Consider the following 19,522-nt stretch of genomic DNA (forward strand, 5'->3'; position numbering starts at 1 on the left):
TTTGGTGCAGCGAAGAAACACGGTACATCAAACTGTAATTTCATGTGCTCTTGGGGGCCCTCTGGTGGCCACGGGGGCCCTAAGCAGCCGCTTAGTTCGCTTATGCCTTGGGCCGGCCCTGCATCACAGACCGCTGTCGTATGTGTCGCCCGGGCAACAGAGGCTAATGTCATGATGCTAGCTAATGCATCAGTAAAATAGTAGACTACTGTTTCCGAAAGTAGATGTACTTCTTAATTATATCCGCTCATATTGTACGTTACATTTCACATCACAAATTAAAATAGTAAATAGTTATCAGCCTAGCTTTTTTGCTTGTGGTGTTTCTGCAGCTGTCTGCCGTTTTAGGTAAAGCCTAGCTATATCTCCCAGAAGTTAACGAGCTGCTCAGAGCCTGTTTAATATATTAGACATTCTCTGGAGCTGCTAAACTAATGTTCCGCTACAGGTAGTCACACGTGTTTAGGTAGTCACACGTGTTTTCGTGACTCTAGTGACTGTGGCTAGCAAGTTAGCCACCGTTAGCTTCACTTTCGCCACAAAAACTAAAACCTAAACCGTGCAACGGAACGTAAATCCCAATAGAAGCAACGCAATCGTGACCAAGACGAAAATTTTGACACCGCCGTTGTCTATGTAGTCCAAATATTGACTGATCCTTAGGGGTGGGAAAATAATAATAATAAGATATATGTAAGAGAACAAATGTTGTGCCCTTGCCAAAGGCAAAGCACACCCAATTATACTTCATATTTAGATTCTAAACTTTTATGCAGATTTTAGATGGTTAACCAGAAGAAACCTTCGGCCCTAACAGCTAACCGTTTATGAAGTACCCACAAGGTGGTGTGTGAACTTGGCAGACCTACCTGTTGAGGCCTTTGATGATAAAGGCTTTCCCTGAATGCTGAGAATCAAGTTTCTTTATCACATTGTATAGCTCATGGTTCAGCTGAAAAGAGAAGCATGCTGCATCACCTTTTATGCTTATAGGCTGTTTTCATGCAGTGATTTGTGATTTGAAAAAGAAGACACTATAAACTAAATATGAATACAGTACATACTCAAATGTATATCTGTAAATGAAAAGATTATGCAATGCATAAATAATATGCATTGCAAATATCTTGATCTTGCTTATCTTGAGATGATCCATGTTCATAAAATTGTAAAGGTGGTTTTCTTACCACGCTCATCTCCTTGTAGAACACGTCCCTCAGGTTGGAGATGTTTTGAAATACGGTCACGTAGCATCCAATCCGGCTAATGTTTCACACAAAAATATATTTAGATAAACTTAAATTCATAGCACTGCTATTTCGATGGATACAAACCTTGCACAGGTGTGTTTTATAACATCTTTTCATTCTAGGTGATGATTGGATAGGGATGATGGGCTACATCATGTTACATAAGGTTACCTGGATCTTGATGGAATGTAGCCTTTATGATCGTTAGCTGTAAACCAGCATACTTTTACCTCTGATAGAGAACTGGAAGCTCCTCTCTTAGTTCTTTGTTGATTTCCTCAAAGACTCTCTGTACTTTGTTGAACTCCTCCTCTGCCTGATCACACAGAAAAACAATATAAAATAACTTTATTTACTGACACTTTCAAATAGCTTCACCAAAAAATAGCAGAAGGAATTCCTATTCATGTATGCAAGTACTGAAAACCCTGGAGTTACAATACCTTGGCTATTTTCCCATCGTCTTTTTTTTTGGCACTCTGGAGCGCTTCCAAGTGGTGGCGCGAGGAGTCGTAATCCACCAGCTTGCGACCCCGTTTGGCCATGCGCTCCTGAGAGACAAAGGTATAAAAAGTCTATGCAAAAAATTATAATTCCTATAGAAAAGTATTGTTATCTTAGTGGTCAATCAGGGGACATACAGTAATCAACAGATGTAATAATATTGAGTAATGGAGATATGAGAGGAGAGTGGAAGAGTATAGTATAAACCTAGGGAGTCAGGTGGCTGAGCAGTTAGGGAATAGGGCTAGTAATCAGAAGGTTGCCGGTTCGATACCCAGCCGTGCACAAATGACTGTGTCCTTGGGCAAGGCACTTCACCCTACTTGCCTCAGGGGGAATGTCCCTGTACTTACTGTAAGTTGCTCTGGATAAGAGCATCTGCTAAAATGACTAAATGTAAAATGTAAATGTACCTTGACCTCAGGAAACTGGCTGTTATAATTCTCCATGGTGTGCACGATCTGGTCAGCTAGTTTCTCTTCATAGTCGTTCCAAAGAAGATCTTCACTCTTAACAGAATGATGGTCAGGTATCACCAGAATGCATTAGTCATGATATCACCAGAGACACTTTTTAGGATGCAAACGTAATTTGTAGGGCTGCAACAACGAATCGATAAAATCGATAAAATTCGTTTATTAAAAGAGTTGGCAACGAATTTCATTATCGATTTGTTGTGTTGCGCGACTATTAAGCCACTAAATAGGTCGCGGAGATGTTTGAGTATTATTTCTTTTTTTAGAGTTGAGCGCAGAGCAGAGCAACAAAAAAAACTCCTAGACTTTTAGCTACGGTACTAATGCTGAGGGCTCGGTTCAGCCTAAACCATACAACGGAATGTAAATCCCTATACAAGCAACGCAATTGGGACCAAGACGAACATTTTGACACTTGCGTCGTCTACGTAGTCCAAATATTTAGGGATCCTTAGGGGTGGTGTAAGGCTGGGTGTCAAACTTGCCCCCACCTCTCATATGCTAAAGTCGGGAGTTTCTGGATGGTCTCAACTTGATGGCTCTCACACCCCATTCAGGATTTGGACTGATTGGTTGTCCTTGTGTATTAAGGGTTGTCCTTGTGTATAAAGGGAATTGTACTGCATTGTTCTGTTGTTTCTTCATCTCCTGAAACCTTCTCCTCAGCTCTCCCTTGTCCTACTGTCCTACTCCTTGCTCACCTCTTGCTTTCTCTCTGATTTACAATGATCATGGTAGAGTAGGTAGTACAACGGTACTTAGGAATGCTTGGCTGGACCTGATGTTAGTTTCCTCCAGGATCACAATGACTCGTATTGAGAGACTTGTTGCTATTGTTGGTTAGTTGTAACAAATTTAAATTCTTGTACTCGCTGTGAAATATTTTACTGTTGATTGCTTTTCTACAGGTTCACTCTTGCACTTTTTGAGGTTCATGTTGTTTAATTGTAACTTGTTTGACTGCATGCTCTTATGGTTCTTCCCTTTGGCACTTATTTGTTTTTTCACAATTTATGCTTCATGTTTTGGCTGCCCGCAATGTTTGGGGCTATCTCGTTGTTATGATCAGTGACCCATGCACTTTTGTAAAGCTCTCTCTTGGAAGTCGCTTTGGATAAAACGTCTGCTAAATGCATAAATGTAAATGTAGTTAAGATTTAAAGCTTTCATTTTGTAACATGTTTGCCTTGTAATTGATTTCATTCATTTGCAATGTTATTAAATGCATATGTAATTTTAACCTTACTTTGACCATTCTTGCTCTGATTTAACCCATAGAGTCGAATAACTGTAATTACATTGGTATTGGCATTATTTGGTTCATGCTAATACTCCGTTCAGTTTTCCATCTTCCTTTAAACCATAGGGGAATTCGTTTTGGTTGTTTGGCCAATATTTAACCCCCTACAGTGGGAAAATAATAATAAATATATATGAGAGAGAACAATGGTTGTGCTCGCCGAAGGCTTGAGTCCAATTTTTATTTGATTTATTGATTAACCCTTGTGCTGCCTTCGGGTCAAATGACCCAAAGGTTCACAACGAACCATCGTTGTGTTTACCCAATTTTACCCAATACAAAAACAAATAAAAAGTATTTTCTTTTAACCTTCGCGATGTGGGGGGTCTGAGACAGCCCAACGGTTAAAAGAAAATGCTTCACTTTGTTTTTGTATGCGGTAAAGTTGTTGCAATACGACGGTGGGTTACAATCAGGGTTCTAAATTAACACCCGCCAATGCGGGTTAAAATTCATTTTGGCGGGTGTTAATAAAAACTCACTAGCCAGTTTGGCCGGTGATACATGAGGCATTAGATAAATGATACATAAGGCTCTGTTCTCGGCATGGTTCTCGGTCATTTATCCCCCTGGCAGTACTTCCTAAGTTTCCCATGAACACTGTGCCGTAATGCTACGTGATAACGTTTTATACGCCCATTGGCTGCGCGCAGTTGAAGTGAAACCGGCGCGAGAAACCGTGGAAACGAACGGAGCGTCCACCAGAAAACACAAGGAAGAAGTCAAACGAAGCATAGCGGATCATAGGAGGTAATAAGAGCTAGAGTAGTAAAGTAAAGTAAAAAGTTAACTTAATGCGGCGGTGGTTAGGACAAACTTCTGGGGGCGAGAAGAGGAACGAGGCAGGGGATGAGGAATTGATAGCACTAGAGAAACGAAGAAAAGAAAATGTAATGCCAAATGGCCGACGGGTCGGGAATGGCTTGTGTTTGACAATGAAAATGTTGTCATGTTTTGTAAGGATTGCCGCATGTAGTCTACGCATAAGAAAAATTATGTTGCTTACTGACACAGTCTAGTGTAATGTAAATACACTGTTCTTAATAAAGAGTATATTAGGTCAGTTTAATTAATGCCTGCTTAGGACAAGACGTTTCTGTAAATGCATGGGCAGGAGTCAATCTCATGACGCGAATGGACGTTTTAGCCATTTACAATAAATCGTGTCCTTACGTATTGGTGATTTCACATACCCTTGCATCATACCTCTGTGCTTCATTTTTCTTCATTTTCTGTGTTTTTCATGCCAACAATGTTAATAAAATGATCAAATGCATTCAGGGAAACTCATAATTGTTCTTATTTTCACCGGAAAGAATTTGGCTAGTGGAAATTCTGATTGGCTGGTAACTTTCTAAAGTTACCAGCCAAAATCAGAATCAGAAATTGGCTGGTGATCAAAAAGGTTAATTTAGAACCCTGGTTACAATGACTGATGGGTCAGAATGACCCGAAGATAACACAAGGGTTAATCGAAAAAAGAATCAACAGATTAATCGATTATTAAAATAATCGTTAGTTGCAGCCCTAGTAATTTGTTTGTTGAAAAGTACACCACACAAATATGTTTAATACATTTTACATAAAAAATAAACAAACGTTACTGTGTGAGACTGACATGAACCATAAGGCTGTAAAAACTTCAAAGACAACAATTCAAGTTTCCGGTTCCCCCTACATTTCTGCCTTTCTCCCCAAATGCCTTACGTCTTGGTTTGCATTTGGCTTTTCAAACTGTATAAGAATGAAAGACATTCAAGTGAAGTAGAAAACAAGGGAGAAGAGATCCACAGCTTACATCCATAATGATGGGTAGGTCTTCTCCTCCTTGCCACTCTGGTTCGTACACATCCTTTAACGTCTGGGACAGACGCTTGGATGATTCGTGCATTGCTGTGGAAAAGAAATTAGGAGAAAATGGCTAATCAAAGACTTAAAAGTCTTTCAAGGAATTATTTTTGCTTTAGAATGGCACATGATGACTGTTGCTACAAGAAAATGTTTGCTACAAGTATACAGTGCATCCGGAAAGTATTCACAGCACTTCACTTTTTCCACGTTATGTTACAGCCGTATTCCCAAATGGATTAAATGCATTTTTTCCCTCAAAGTTCTACACAAAATACCCCATAATGATAAGGTGAAAAAATATTTTGGGCGAATTTCTGTTACATGTACATGTAACATGTATGTATATGTAAGTATCCACAGCCTTTGACATGACACTCAAAATTGAGCTCTGGTTCTTCCTGTTTCCACTGATCATCCTTGATATTTCTACAACTTAATTGGAGTCCACCTGTGGTAAATTCAGTGAAGTGGACATAATTTGGAATGGCACACACCTGTCTATATACGGTCTTACAGTTGACAGTGCATGTCAGAGCATAAACCAAGCCATGAAGTCCAACGAATTGTCTGTAGACCTCCAAGACAGGATTGTATCGAGGCACAGATCTGGGGAAGGGTACAGAAAAATGTATGCAGCATGGAAGGGTCCCAATGGGCACAGTGGCCTCCATCATCCATAAATGGAAGATGTTTGGAACCACCAGGATTCTTCCTAAAGTTGGCCGCCCAGCCAAACTGAGTGATCAGAGGAGAAGGGCCTTAGTCAGGAAGGTGATCAAGAACCCAATGGTCACTAACAGAGCCCCAGCATTGCTCTGTGAAGAGAGGAGAACCTTCCAGAAGGAAAACCATCTCTGCAGCACTCCACCAATTAGGCCTGTATGATAGAGTGGCCAGAAGGAAGCCACTCCTCAGTTAAAGGCACATGACAGCCTGCCAGGAGTTTGCCAAAAGGCACCTGAAGGACTCTCAGACAATGAGAAACAACAATCTCTGGTGTGATGAAACAAAGATGTAACTCTTTGGCCTATTTTCCGGATGCACTGTAATACAGGTGCGCATTTAGCTCGCACAGAGGAAATACTGGTGGTTAAGGTATTAATCTGGCATTAGGTGAATCAGCATCTGAAACCTCACTGTCATAAGACAAGAACGAAGAACGGTAAACAAACAAGCATGGAAGGAGCAACCAACCCTGATGTAAATATAGTTAAATATAACAATATGAGTCTAACGTAATGTTTATATTAGGCTACATAAAGCTCAAAAAATATTTTGCACTCAAATTAATGCTAAAATGTTTTGCTTGCGCGCTCTGCCAGCTCGCATTACTTGTTGAAGTCCCTAACTACACTCACATCAAACCGACACTAGGACCTAGGTTTGGGCTAAGCCACTAATGTTTACTAACATCTGGCTCCGCCCCTGCCTACCACCACACATAGAACCTTATTCTGTGGTAAACACTGTAAAGTGGATATACTTTCAGATATATAGATCAGTGAATTGTTAAATAAATTTACTGATGTCAAAACTGCAAGCACATTGCAAATGTACAAGCGCTGTATGGTGATTTAGGTCTACAATTATGACAACCATTGTGCATGTAATGACTTATTAACTAAATGTTTGTACTGGTAAGACAATTTAACAGAGAACCAATATAGTACATTTTGATCAACATAACATAAGCAATTTATAACGTAGGACAAGGCAGACAAATGAAGGCTACATAATAATTTGCATGAATGTAGGATACCACAGCATTGGCAATTTTGACTAGAATGTGGAGGTTGAATAAGTACTTCAGTCATGACAAAGAATTTCAATTGTGATCTGAGAAATATAGGTACCAAAATCACTGACAAGAAATGTCATCACCAGCTGCATGACTTGAACTGCACTATCTATCTATAATTCCAGGAATCTGTGTGCCTGTGCCACCAATTTTATCACAGGCACTATGTACTAGTGTAACAAATCACTAATACGATTAGAATTTGCATTTTATACAAATTAATACCTCTAAATGTCTTTACCAGCCAATTCAATTTTCTTCCCACAAATTCTTGTCCTCCAGGTACTGGCCTGTTTTGACTGATCAAGTCAATCAAGTAAAATAGTATTACAGAGCCACAAGTAAAACATCGCAGGAGAGGCAAAAACTTTCATGAATGTTACAACCAACCATTGTAACCCTATACAAACAATCATTGTAACCCTATACAAACATTGCTGTACACCTGCTATCCAATTAAAATAGGCACAAGTAAATGAAAGCTAAGTATCGATTGTCAGTAACAGCTTGTTTTGTTTCTGTTCCTAGCGAAATATCAATTGTTTCTGAACACAAAAAAAAACGTGCCAAAGTTTTTTGCAAACGCATATAACAGGGAACTTCAATGTAGTTGAGAACAAGACTATGCACGCCTAGCTCAGCTGGACCTTCAATGCAGCTGGTTGGGAACATTGTCTGCCAGAAACATAAACCTAAACGTAAAACGTTCTGTTGTTTTTGAACGTCTTTATCGTCAGTGTTGTGTCTGAACGTTTCAGCCCTATGCCTGGCAAGTGTGAGAGCGCCGAATTGCGTAGAGGCCAAGAGCGGTATTGCAGACAGAGATTTCAAGTATAGCTCGCAACATAGACATTTTTGGAGCTGTGAACTTAGTTTTAAAAAAAATAACTATGAACTGAACTAGTTCATGTAGAAAGTGAACTTTCCCAACACTGTCATTACCTAGCATATTGATTACTTGGTAAACTGAAGCCATGTTCATTTTAATACCAAGTTTATTTGTATACAGTAGACTAACTTTTTACAGCAGTGAGAGTAGGATGTATGTATGTCCACACAAAAGTTGTATTATAAATGTTTGCATGCATGTCTGCTTATGACAAGGTAAATACAGTTAAATTACCCCAAAACTTCCAGTTTATTCCTGTTAATTCCCGTGGAAAGTTTCCAACTTTGAATATTCCCGGAATTTTGCAACCCTAGTTAGACGGCAACTTCTTGACCTTTATGTCATTATGACCAGGCAGCTGTGTCTGGGAGGTAGGATGGGAGCAGGCGGCATAGGGCCTGTCTTCAAGCCAGTTACCATGATGGGGCAGAAAGTGGAGCAAGTCAGTCACTTTACATATTTAGGAACAATCATTGACAATCTCACCTTTCAGACCACATAAAAAAGGCAAGGCAGCGTCTCTCTCTCCCTAGGAAACTGAGGAGCTGCAATGCCAGCAAACACACCCTGACCATGGTCTACAAGTCACTCACTGAGAGTGTTCTCACCTTTTAACACTTTCTTTTGGTATGGGAACCTCCAAGTTAGACACAGGAACAAGCTGACTGAGGTGGTCATCCAGGGCAGCAAGACAAGCAACTGCAACTCCAGAACCTCATACTTGGTCCATTACCAAGAAGGCAACCCAGGTCTACAAACATCCCACCCACCCCCTTAACTCATAATTTTAGATGTTGCCATCTAGCATGAGACTCAAGGTCTCTAGCAAAATAATGGGTGGCCAATCTGAACAAGGATACAATAAAATAACCCCGCAGCCCATGAACACCACTGCCAGAAATTGATTTTATGTATTTTAGGTGTAATTAGGTGTGTCCATTTTAAGTAAATGTAATGGATGATAAAATTCTTATCTCCCAACATGTAAAGTGAGTGGAACTCTACTACAGGCCAAACTCATAACACACTTTCTTTGTTTATAGTAGTTCCATATTTTCTGTATTTTTCAATTGGAGGTTGTTAGCGTTTCAAATTTCCCACTGTCACATACTGGGTGCTACGTCACCCATTGTTGGACTGACTGGTTTCTAGTGACACATTACACACATACATTTATTTCCATCCAGAGCCTGCAGTGATTAGATATGTCTTTCCTTCTCATTCATCTGGCCCTTTTTTATATTCATCATTTGTGTTGTAATATGATAAAGAATGAATGAATATGAGAAAGTAGAGATAGGTAGCCAGTTAGTGTAAAATAACATGATGCAGTGGGTTGGTTTTCCTTCTTCCCTCCCCAATTTTTGGTGTCAGTAGCCACCACTGCTTTGGAGTGATAAAGAGGTCAGGTCCTACCTTTCACAGCTGTGAAGTATGCCCGTACATCTTTTAGCAGCCTGCCCCCATCAGTCTGTTGGTAGGAAAGAAAGACAAAGTTGTTTATATATAGTTGTTTAAATTTTGGTATAAATCGAAGATTTATTACAGTCTTCCAATTAAAAAGACTAGCGCAATGCCCATCAGAATCAGAATGGGATTTATTCGCCATGAAAGTTTGCACAGACAAGGAATTTGCTTTGGCAGGAAGGTGCATACAATAAACATATAGGGACCTAAAATTTAAATATGTGGACTATCTATACTAAGGGTACATAAACTAGCAGTACTAAGTGGGATTAGAATATAATTAAATATACAATAAAATAAAATATAAGTTGCCGTAAATTACAATATAAAAATACAAAAATACAAATATTACAAGAAATATAAATGTACAAGATGCAATTTGTAATTTGCATACAATTTGCATTCCATGATGCAGCCGGTGATTAAGATGTGGGTTAGTTGATTTGGTGACAGACACACACACAAATTCATGGAATTATAGATGGGTACCGTATTTTTCAGAAAATAAGCAGCATTTTCTATAAACCGCACCCCACCAGAATGGGATCTTTGTGTTTGTAAATTTGAGTATAAACCGCACTGGGATTATGGCGCACTTGACACTGTTAAATACAGTTTAAATTATATTTGTCGAAGAAAGCTTTATATTCCAAAAGGTTACCAGACATCTATAACATCATTCACAAACACAATGCCCTTTTCATACCAATCATATTTAAACAATGATTTCCTATTGATTACAATGACCCTATTGTTCCATAAGGCTCAAATTTGTTAAGATAGACATTTTTAGGCTCGAAATTTTTAAGCTCTAATTTTTTTGGGGGGCTCGAATTTGAGCAACCTGAATTTCCGAGTCTTGAATTTTTGGGTCAGATTATTATTTTTCATTGAAATGTATATTCCCGGACGTGTAGATTCACCCTCTACAACATCCGGAAGATCAGGAGATACCTGTCTGAGCACTCCACCCAGCTGCTAGTCCAAGCACTTGTCCTCTCCAAGTTGGACTACTGCAACTCGCTGCTCGCTGGTCTCCCAGCATGTGCAACCCGCCCTCTTCAGAGGATTCAGAACGCAGCGGCCCACCTGGTCTACAATCTACCCAGACGCTCCCATGTTACCCCGCTCCTCATCTCTCTCCACTGGCTACCTATCATGGCCCGTATCAGATTCAAGACCCTGGTACTGACCTTCCGAGCAGTGAACGGGACTGCACCCGTCTACATCAAGTCTCTCCTGCAGCCTTACACCCCCACCCGTCACCTACGGTCTTCTTCAGACAACCGCCTGGTGGTCCCACCGCTCAAGACCGCCCGGTCCCAACACAAGCTCTTCTCCTGTCTGGCCCCCCAGTGGTGGAATCAACTCCCCACCTCCATCAGAGACACTGACTGTCTCTCCACCTTCAAGAAAAGGCTCAAGACGCACTTGTTCCGGGAGTACAACGGTACTTAGGAATGGTTCGCTTGACCCGATGTTAGTTTCCTCAAGGATCACAATGACTCTTGCTTAGAGACTTGTTGCTCTTGTGGTTAATGGTAACTGATTGAAATTTTTGTACTCGCTGTGATATATTGGTTTTATTATTATTGCTTGTTTTTTTTTTTTCAACAGGTACACTTGCACTTACAGCGGTTCATGTTGTTTAATTGTAACTTGTTTAACTACATGCTCTTATGGTTCTTCCCTTTGGCACTTACTTTGGTTGTTCACAATGTGTGCTTCATGTTTTGGCTACTCGCAATGTTTTTGTGGCTATCTTGTTGTTATTATCAGTGACCTATGCACTTTGTAAAGCTCTCTCTTGGAAGTCGCTTTGGATAAAAGCGTCTGCTAAATGAATAAATGTAAATGTATATTCATATGTGAATTCGGTGTTGTTTAAATTTCAATATTAAAGATCCTGTAAAGTGGAATTAAAAACGAGTTTCAAGTTCACCACACCACAGAATAATGTGTTATTAATAGTGGTGGGCCGTTATCGGCGTTAACGCGCGTTAACGCACTGAGACTCTTATCGGCGATTAAAAAAAAAATATCGCCGTATATCTATTCTCAAAGTTGGGTTGGGAGCTGGGTCTATACTACGCAAGCTAATGATGACTTTCACCTTGATATTTTAGCGCGGATGTATACCTAGCCGAATTGCACTGTAGGGGGCGAGAACGAGTCTTCGAACCTGTGTGTATGCCTTGTGTATGAAATTATCACATCAAACGTGACGTGCTAACATGGATGCAGCTATGAAGCCGCCTGGTTTGCTTCAGGGAAAATGTATTTTTAAGAAGCTTCCCAATGGAAACCTTGACAAAACTAAGGTTGTTTGCACCTTCTGCTATGCGTAATTAGTTTACTGTAGGAGTTCTTCCAGTCTCAAATACCACCTAAACGCAAAGCATCCCTTAGCTAATGCGGAAGATGCCGGGCCAAGCACTGATGTAGCGCAGGGGAAGAGTCGTCGTCAAACTACGATGTTTGAGTGCAACCGAGGCAAGCCCGTCAGCACAGCTCTATCAGCCAAGCTAACTAATCTAATAAACAGTTAATAAACACAAGTACATCTTATTGAACATAATTTATTTTCATCACCAATTATCATAGTAGAACAGCTTTCTCAAGCAGTTTGTGATGCATTTTGGAAACAGGAGATGAGCTCCTGGTCTAATGCGCCACCTGGCTTGAGAAACCCGTTCTCAAAGACTTACTTTTAGTCATTATTTGGGTAGCACACATATTCTGAATGCCTTCGGCGGAATTCAAATGAGCCATTTTAATCTAGATTAACGCCAAGATTACAGTGAGATTAATCTAGATTTTAAAAATTAATCTATGCCCACCACTAGTTATTAACTACCCATCCAAATTCGAATGAAAAAAAAACACCGACAAGTATGTTAAATTAGGCTTTGAAATCGTAAGAAAATCAGCAGTCTTCTCTTTTCGAGACTGGGGGGGCATGTCGCCTGAAGGAGCTGAAGCTCGGCCCCCTCACTGAAAGGCGCTGCCTCTCTCAAGTAAGATACCTACGACCCAGATAATGGACGCTACGTCAAGCCGAACAAAACAGTATAGAATTAGAATGTATTTGTTCAATGAGTGAAACATACAGATGCATATAAATGAAATATTCCCCTGAGCTGTAACAGGAGTAAACATTTACAGCAGAGACAGCAGACAGTGAGCTCTCCAACTACTTCTAGCACATTAGCTAGGCATTTTTTGGCTCCGCCCATTAAAACCTGATCTGAAAACGGAAGAGAAACTGTTCTTCGGTCTAATTCCACATTTCAGTGCTACAAGGTTTTCGCGCTTTGCACATGCTTTCAGGAACTCATTTCACACGTATATAATGTACTTATATATGTAAGCAAAACATGGAATTTACTTTACAGGATCTTTAAGTATTCAATGCCTTTTAAAATTCAAAACATTGTCACTGATTTGCTTCCATACAAATGGCAGCGTGCCCTCTGCTGACATCCTGAATATGTGACTGTCAAGCTCGTAGGAGCAACTTCCGGGTCACAACACAAAAATCTATGCAAAATTGAGAAAGAAGATTTCCACACACTATTTTAATTCCCATGTTTAAGCACATCAAAGACAATCAGATAACGGGTCGTTTTTTCATTTTCCGTTTTCTATTATCAAAACAGAAAACAGAAAATTGGTCGTTTTCCGTTTTTTGTTTTCCTATTTCTAAATGGTAGTCGGGAAACGGCTCGTTTCCCGAATTTGGTTTTCTTATTTCAAAACGAAAATCCATTGGCCGCAAAGTACACGAACCATATCCTACTCATATTGGATAATTCATTAAGAACCCTCTTTGAAACAAGCTACTGTAACAACGTTGTCACCGGCAGTATGTCAGATGGAATAGCGATTCAAAACAGTACCTGTATCTGTTAACTGAAAATATTCCCCCAAAAACGTAAATAAGCTTGACATCTATAATGGAGAATTCAAAAGACGTTTGCTACGAGCAAGCTAGCTGCTGTGGCTAGCCAAACTTCACTGAGTGAGGTTTGTTTGAAAGCGCCGGAAATGAGAACGTTTCTTTTGACATAAAGTTTAGGCTGTGGCACTGAAGCCAGCGACGCACCACACAAGCTTGAGTTTAAATACATTCTTTAATGTGACATTACTTACTGTACATGCAAGTCTTGATTTGCTTAAATGTACATGTATGATGCTGCTAGTACACCACGGCACGATACGATACTCGCTGTGCAACAGCACATCTATGCACGTTGTATCTATGCGTCGTTGCTAACGTGTGCTGACGTTGTGACGTTGAAACCCTAGATGTCTTACGGCGGAGTCTGGAACGTCCGCACATGGCAGCCATCTTGCTACAGTCAACTCGCTCACCCATAACATTGTGTTGATGTACTTTTTAAAATGACCATAACTTGCTAAATTTTCAACCGATTTTGAAACGGTTTGGTTTGATATCAACTTCAGAGATGTCGTTATGCCACTGCATACTTCTATTCTATATATTTTTTTAAACATAATTATTCATAAGTATGCAGTGGCATAACGACATCTGACGTTGATATCAAACCAAACCGTTTCAAAATCGGTTGAAAATTTAGCAAGTTATGGTCATTTTAAAAAGTACATGTACGGACGTCCATGTGCGGACGTTCGACTCCGTTGTCCGGCAACGCGGACAAGACATCTACCCTTTATATATATCTATGTTGGCACCGAGTTCCCTTTGTTGACACAAGGCACTTCTTGCCACAAGAAATAAAAATAATAATAAGAAAAATATATATGTGAGAGAACAAATAGGTGAGAGATTGGGTGTGCTCAAGCCTTCGAAAGCACACCCAATAAGAATACTAACAAAAACAATAGGTTCCCTCCTACCGGAGGAACCCTAATAAGAATACTAACAAAAACAATAGGTCCCCTCCTACCGGAGGAACCCTAATTAGCAACTGAATTGATGTCCAGCAAGTAAGTCGCATTGATGATGCCTAGCAAAGCTATGGAAAGCCAATCCCCGTAGTTAAGGCTAAACTGTAGTGAGTTGTTTGTGTACAAACAACAGATGGGGTCAGATGGCTGAGCGGTTAAGGAATCGGGCTATTAATCAGAAGGTTGCCGGTTCGATTCGCTCTGGACAAGTCGGTCTGGATAAGAGCGTCTGCTAAATGACTACATGTAAATGTAATGTGTAGCCTACACAGCAACAACTGTAACATTACCGAATACCTTATGCAAACTTACTTTTGCTAATTTAATTCCGGGGGTGTGGAGACCTTTCGATCATGACCATACGAGATTCCTTGTCAAGCTCCAAGTAACTTGTTTGTGCCTGAACCAATCAGCATCTTCAGTGTTTCCCACAGAATGAGATTCTATTTGTGTTTGTAGGCAGGGGCAGAGGCAGACATTGTAAACATTAGTGGCTTCGCCCAAACCTAGGTCCTAGTGTCGGTTTGATGTGAGTGTAGATAGGGACTTCAACAAGTAATGCAAGCTGGCAGAGCACGCAAGCAAAAATAATTTGCATTAATTTGAGCGTAAAATAGTTTGAGCTTTATGTAGCCTAATATAAACATTACGTTGGACTCATATTGTTATATTTGCCAAATGTATTTAACTATGAATATGATTATATTTAACTTGAATGTATCAGTTTTATACACATTTGTGCAGAGAATTATGATACTAATGCCCCATAAGAATCCCAATGTCCCCCCCAAACCCTAAGCCCTGAACCCCCACAGACTTACTTGAAGTCCCCTAGTAATTTATTGAGTGCAAGAGGCTACAAGGGCTCAACATGATATAAATTGGAATAGGAAAGCACTTTGCTGCATTATCGGGAAAATTGAAATGTTGTTGGATCAAATCTGATGAAAGCATATTTGGAATTTATCATTCCAGTTAGGGAATCGGGCTATTAATCAGAAGGTTGCCGGAAGGTGCCAAATGACTGTGTCCTTGGGCAAGGCACTTCACCCTACTTGCCTCGGGGGGAATGTCCCTGTACTTGCTGTAAGTCGCTCTGGATAAGAGTGTCTGCTAAATGACTAAAAAAAATATTTTCGTGAATGCAAACTGCTCATCCGAGCAATACACCTACCACATTTCTACATTCAAGCAGGAATGTTTGGATGACCGGTTTGCGTATCTTATTATATGCACTAAATGCATATAATAACTATACGCAACCTGAGTGGTTCACAAGATCCATGGCTGTGTCCCTTGGTGCAACGCGGTCATATTTATAGGTCTATTTATTTTTGCCAACACAAACAGCATCACTTGTGGAACTGCACATCCTTAGATCCTGTGCAATACATCAAACAATATTCAACCTCAACACCCCCAATCAGATATTTATTTTCGTCAAAGCTGCTTTTTCTATCACTATTTTGCCTTACCTCAATTCAAGGACTGAATATAGTGAAAACAGAACATTACCAAAGCTAATCAAGACCTACTATACCTGTTGCTTGATAAGATTAAGGGAGCACTGCTCAAACTGCTCATCTCTGGTCTCCATGGTTTTACCCAGTTTTTGTAGTACCTGTGACAGGATGACAACAAATGGGATGCATCCAATTAAATGCTACTCCTAGAGAGGTAAACAAAAAACAAACGACTATAGTGTCCTACTGAGATTTATAATGGGGCAAACAACCACTAGTACTGTTAGTGTACTCTAAACATACTTTTTTTGGTTTTGTCAAATTGCCTACCACTCTCTATGGTTATGCCAAACAGACAGAATCATCACTGGTCTGGCCATGGTTATTCATTTCACATTTCACCCAGTCACATCTCCGACGGTGAAATGTTGACACAGTGTATTTTTGGGAAATGCACCAAAATGCAGTTAACATATACGGTGCAACTGCTGTCATCTTTTTGATCCATCACACTAAACTGCAACTAATTTGTGATGGAAAACAAGCAATACAGAACAGGCAAGAGGACCCAGCCCATGACAGAGAACCACAAACCAACAGAGATGAAACAGTGTGCAAACAAGAAAAGTGAGGAAGCCAGTACAGGGGCAGGAAGTGGCAGCCTTTGTGTCCACACACAGCTGCACAATCAAGTTCGTAACATTTCAAGAATGGTAGAAAGAAAATCTATGACATAACTGGCTAGAGAAAAATACATAACTGATTTTGGCAGTCTTGAATTGCCCATTACATCTGGGTTGTGGTTTATAAGAAAATATTGTTTGAATTATCAGGTGGCCTAGTAATTTTTTTACTAGGCCTAACTTGGATATCTGTAGTAGGCCAATACATACAGGACTTCCAAAATAGTACTGCTTCAACCTTCACACCCCACTTTCCCCAATAGTAGCTACAGCTCTTCATGTGCTTGTTCATATAGGCTAGTTATCCAGTTGTATTTGACAGGGATTGATTACTTAAATGTTGTTAAAATAATGTTTCAGCAGTCTGTCAAAAGAAAAGTTACTATAAAACTGAACCTCACATTTATTAAAGCTCAAAAGGCAAACGGATGGAAGATTTGTTTGTTGGTTCAACACAAAGCCAAAAGTGAAAGATGTTTAGAATGAACCGTTTATGCATTACTGTATAAGTAACACTTAAGTTGCTTACCTTTTCCTGAGCTCGATTCAATGACTTTTGTACCCGTTTAGCAAAAATTCCAGCCCCAGCACCAATATTCGGCCCAATCTTGTTCTCTGCCATTGTGCCTTCTTTCCGGCTCTGACGGTCTAGTTCACAGGCGCTTCCTCTTAGAACAAACACTGCTCGGATGTTACAATGTTCCTTGAAACGCTTAGGGGCGGAGAGGAACACATTAAGCAGGCAGGACAACGCGCCCAAGCGCACATGCACACATTAGGCTTACTGAAAGTTGAAATCGGATCAGCAAACGTTCGCATTTCTAACTTGCTGAAACTTGTCAGAGCGTAGACAGGCTACTTTCTAAGGCATAGCCCTAACCTGTATCGTCATCATATGCTTTTACTTTGCGCAACAACAACAAAAAATAAGTACAAAAAGTTACGTTTTTGTCACCGATAAATGTTTAGAAAACGAATGGGTTCTTCTGGGAGTTATTTTGCAGAGACATCCAGGTGCACTAGAAGGCTACGAGACTTTGAGAGGGTGGGGTAACTGTCAATCAATACTTTATTTTGCCGATATTATGCAGATACCAGCATAAAGGATATGGAATAATTAAACAAACGAGTAAATGGCTCGTAATACCATTTGTGTTATATGGTTATTCCGTTATTCCAAAACAAAACAACGGAAACCACGCATTTCCCCATCATCTGGTTCTGACATCCGAAATGGACAAATCGATATTACGAGCCCATTTTTCATCTTTTGCAGATATCAGCATAAAGGATATGGAATAATCAAAACATCGATTAATGGCTCGTTATACCATTTGTGTTATATGGTTATTAAATTTTTTTTTTAAACCCGAAACAACCAAAAACAAGCCGTAATACTTAAATGTGTGCTTGAGTTACTAAAATGACAAAACGATATTACGGCCCTATTTTGCGTTTGTCAACACGGGTTGCAAAATAGAAAAACCAATGGCCACAAGGTACACGGACCGAGTTTCCCCCAAAACATTTTATGTATGTGCGTTCGACTTCATGCAGCGCCGGCGGCGCCGACAGCCGGCTGCAGCCGGATGCATTGAAGCTGGGAATGCCATTGGCTGCTTCAAGCATAGAGTTAATATAACTAGAGGAAGTAACTTTTGTCTTCCAAGATGGCGTCCCCATTCATTTCTATGAAAAGTGCTCAGTGGCGCAGTGAGGCAAGCGAGAGTACGAAACTGGACCGCGCCATCTTTCCACTTCCGACTCTTCTGGTCTAGCTTTAAACAGTGGCTCTTTTTTTCCTAGCTGCGAGACCTCGTGCACGCTTGCAACTAGCTGTACACGTCATACTTTGCGACAACCAGTCGCGAGCATAGATTTATATGGTTGCGAGCGTGTGAGCTAAGGCATTGCAGTGGCAGAATGGGGTACAAGTCCGATAAGAATCAGAGACATGATGCAAACTTTACGGAAATGTATGCTGTATAGTATTCCTTTCACTTGTTTTTTAGAAATAGGCTATAGGGCTAAATATAGGGCTATTCTAGATGGAACTCATCACATATGTTGTTGTTTTTCTTCGTGATTTGAGTATGATTTCCAACGCATTATATCGGATTAAATAAACTGTTAACATGAACACTTAGCTCCGTCGTTGTTCTCGCCAGACAAAGAAAGCTTAATAGTTATTTTTGTAACAGAAATCTTCCATAATGTAGACTTACCATAGCTTACTGTCAACTTTATATTCTAACGAAATGCCACGAAAATCACACTGCCTTCAATTTAACATCAGTGTAGAAATGTGGCTTGTGTTTTATATGTTCAACCTACAAAACCAATTGGTTTGGGTTAACCCTAACCCAAACGCCTATTAATGGATATAACGTGATCTAACAATACTTGGTAATAATGTAATGAATTGAGAAGTGTGTCTAAAATATAATCTACTTTATTGAACGTGCCTTTGAAAGGGGCATATTAACAGAACTATATACAAGACGTTTCCATCAGATAAAAGTGGGGGTGAAACATAGAGTCACTGAGGACCTTCATTGTCCCACAAAAGCAGTCTGGCTTTGACACGATCAAAAAAAGAATAATGAGTGTGTTTAACAAAAGCTTCTGAAGGCAAGACTAATATTATTTAAATATATATATATATCATTTCCTATTGTGGTTATCAGTTAAAGTACTATTAATCTTCGTCTTTGCTCCAGATAGACATGTCAACAATCTATGCTCACGCTTAACATAATATAATATTTGCCATCATGTCATGAACGTTTTTACGAAAAATCAAATCTATTTTAAAATAACGGGAATCAACTATATTAACAACATTTCATGTATGTGTGACAACCATTTGCTAAACTTGCTACAACAGGGCAGGCAACTCAAGCCATTTC

General features: G+C 39.9%; 1 protein-coding gene across 3 annotated transcripts in view; it reads right to left on the minus strand.

Annotated features, from left to right (window-relative positions):
* bin2b (bridging integrator 2b) overlaps nt 1-17,417 on the minus strand; it is a 32,267-nt gene extending 14,850 nt beyond the window's left edge. Inside the window, exons 1-9 of one of the 3 annotated variants that reach the window (XM_062455447.1) lie at nt 17,143-17,415; nt 16,008-16,088; nt 9,485-9,539; nt 5,329-5,423; nt 2,168-2,263; nt 1,694-1,801; nt 1,481-1,566; nt 1,188-1,263; nt 870-952 (exon numbers count right to left, since the gene is read on the minus strand). In XM_062455447.1, the coding sequence (XP_062311431.1) occupies nt 870-952; nt 1,188-1,263; nt 1,481-1,566; nt 1,694-1,801; nt 2,168-2,263; nt 5,329-5,423; nt 9,485-9,539; nt 16,008-16,088; nt 17,143-17,235 (773 nt within the window). In that variant the 5' untranslated portion in view covers nt 17,236-17,415. Of the gene's footprint in view, nt 1-869; nt 953-1,187; nt 1,264-1,480; nt 1,567-1,693; nt 1,802-2,167; nt 2,264-5,328; nt 5,424-9,484; nt 9,540-16,007; nt 16,089-17,142 lie in introns of those variants that run through there. The other 2 variants (XM_062455494.1, XM_062455551.1) reach the window with 2 other exon arrangements.
* Nucleotides 17,418-19,522: the final 2,105 nt, after the last annotated feature.

This window comes from Osmerus eperlanus, chromosome 1 (genome assembly GCF_963692335.1).
Source record: "Osmerus eperlanus chromosome 1, fOsmEpe2.1, whole genome shotgun sequence".
In the NCBI taxonomy this organism is placed as follows: Eukaryota; Metazoa; Chordata; class Actinopteri; order Osmeriformes; family Osmeridae; genus Osmerus; species Osmerus eperlanus.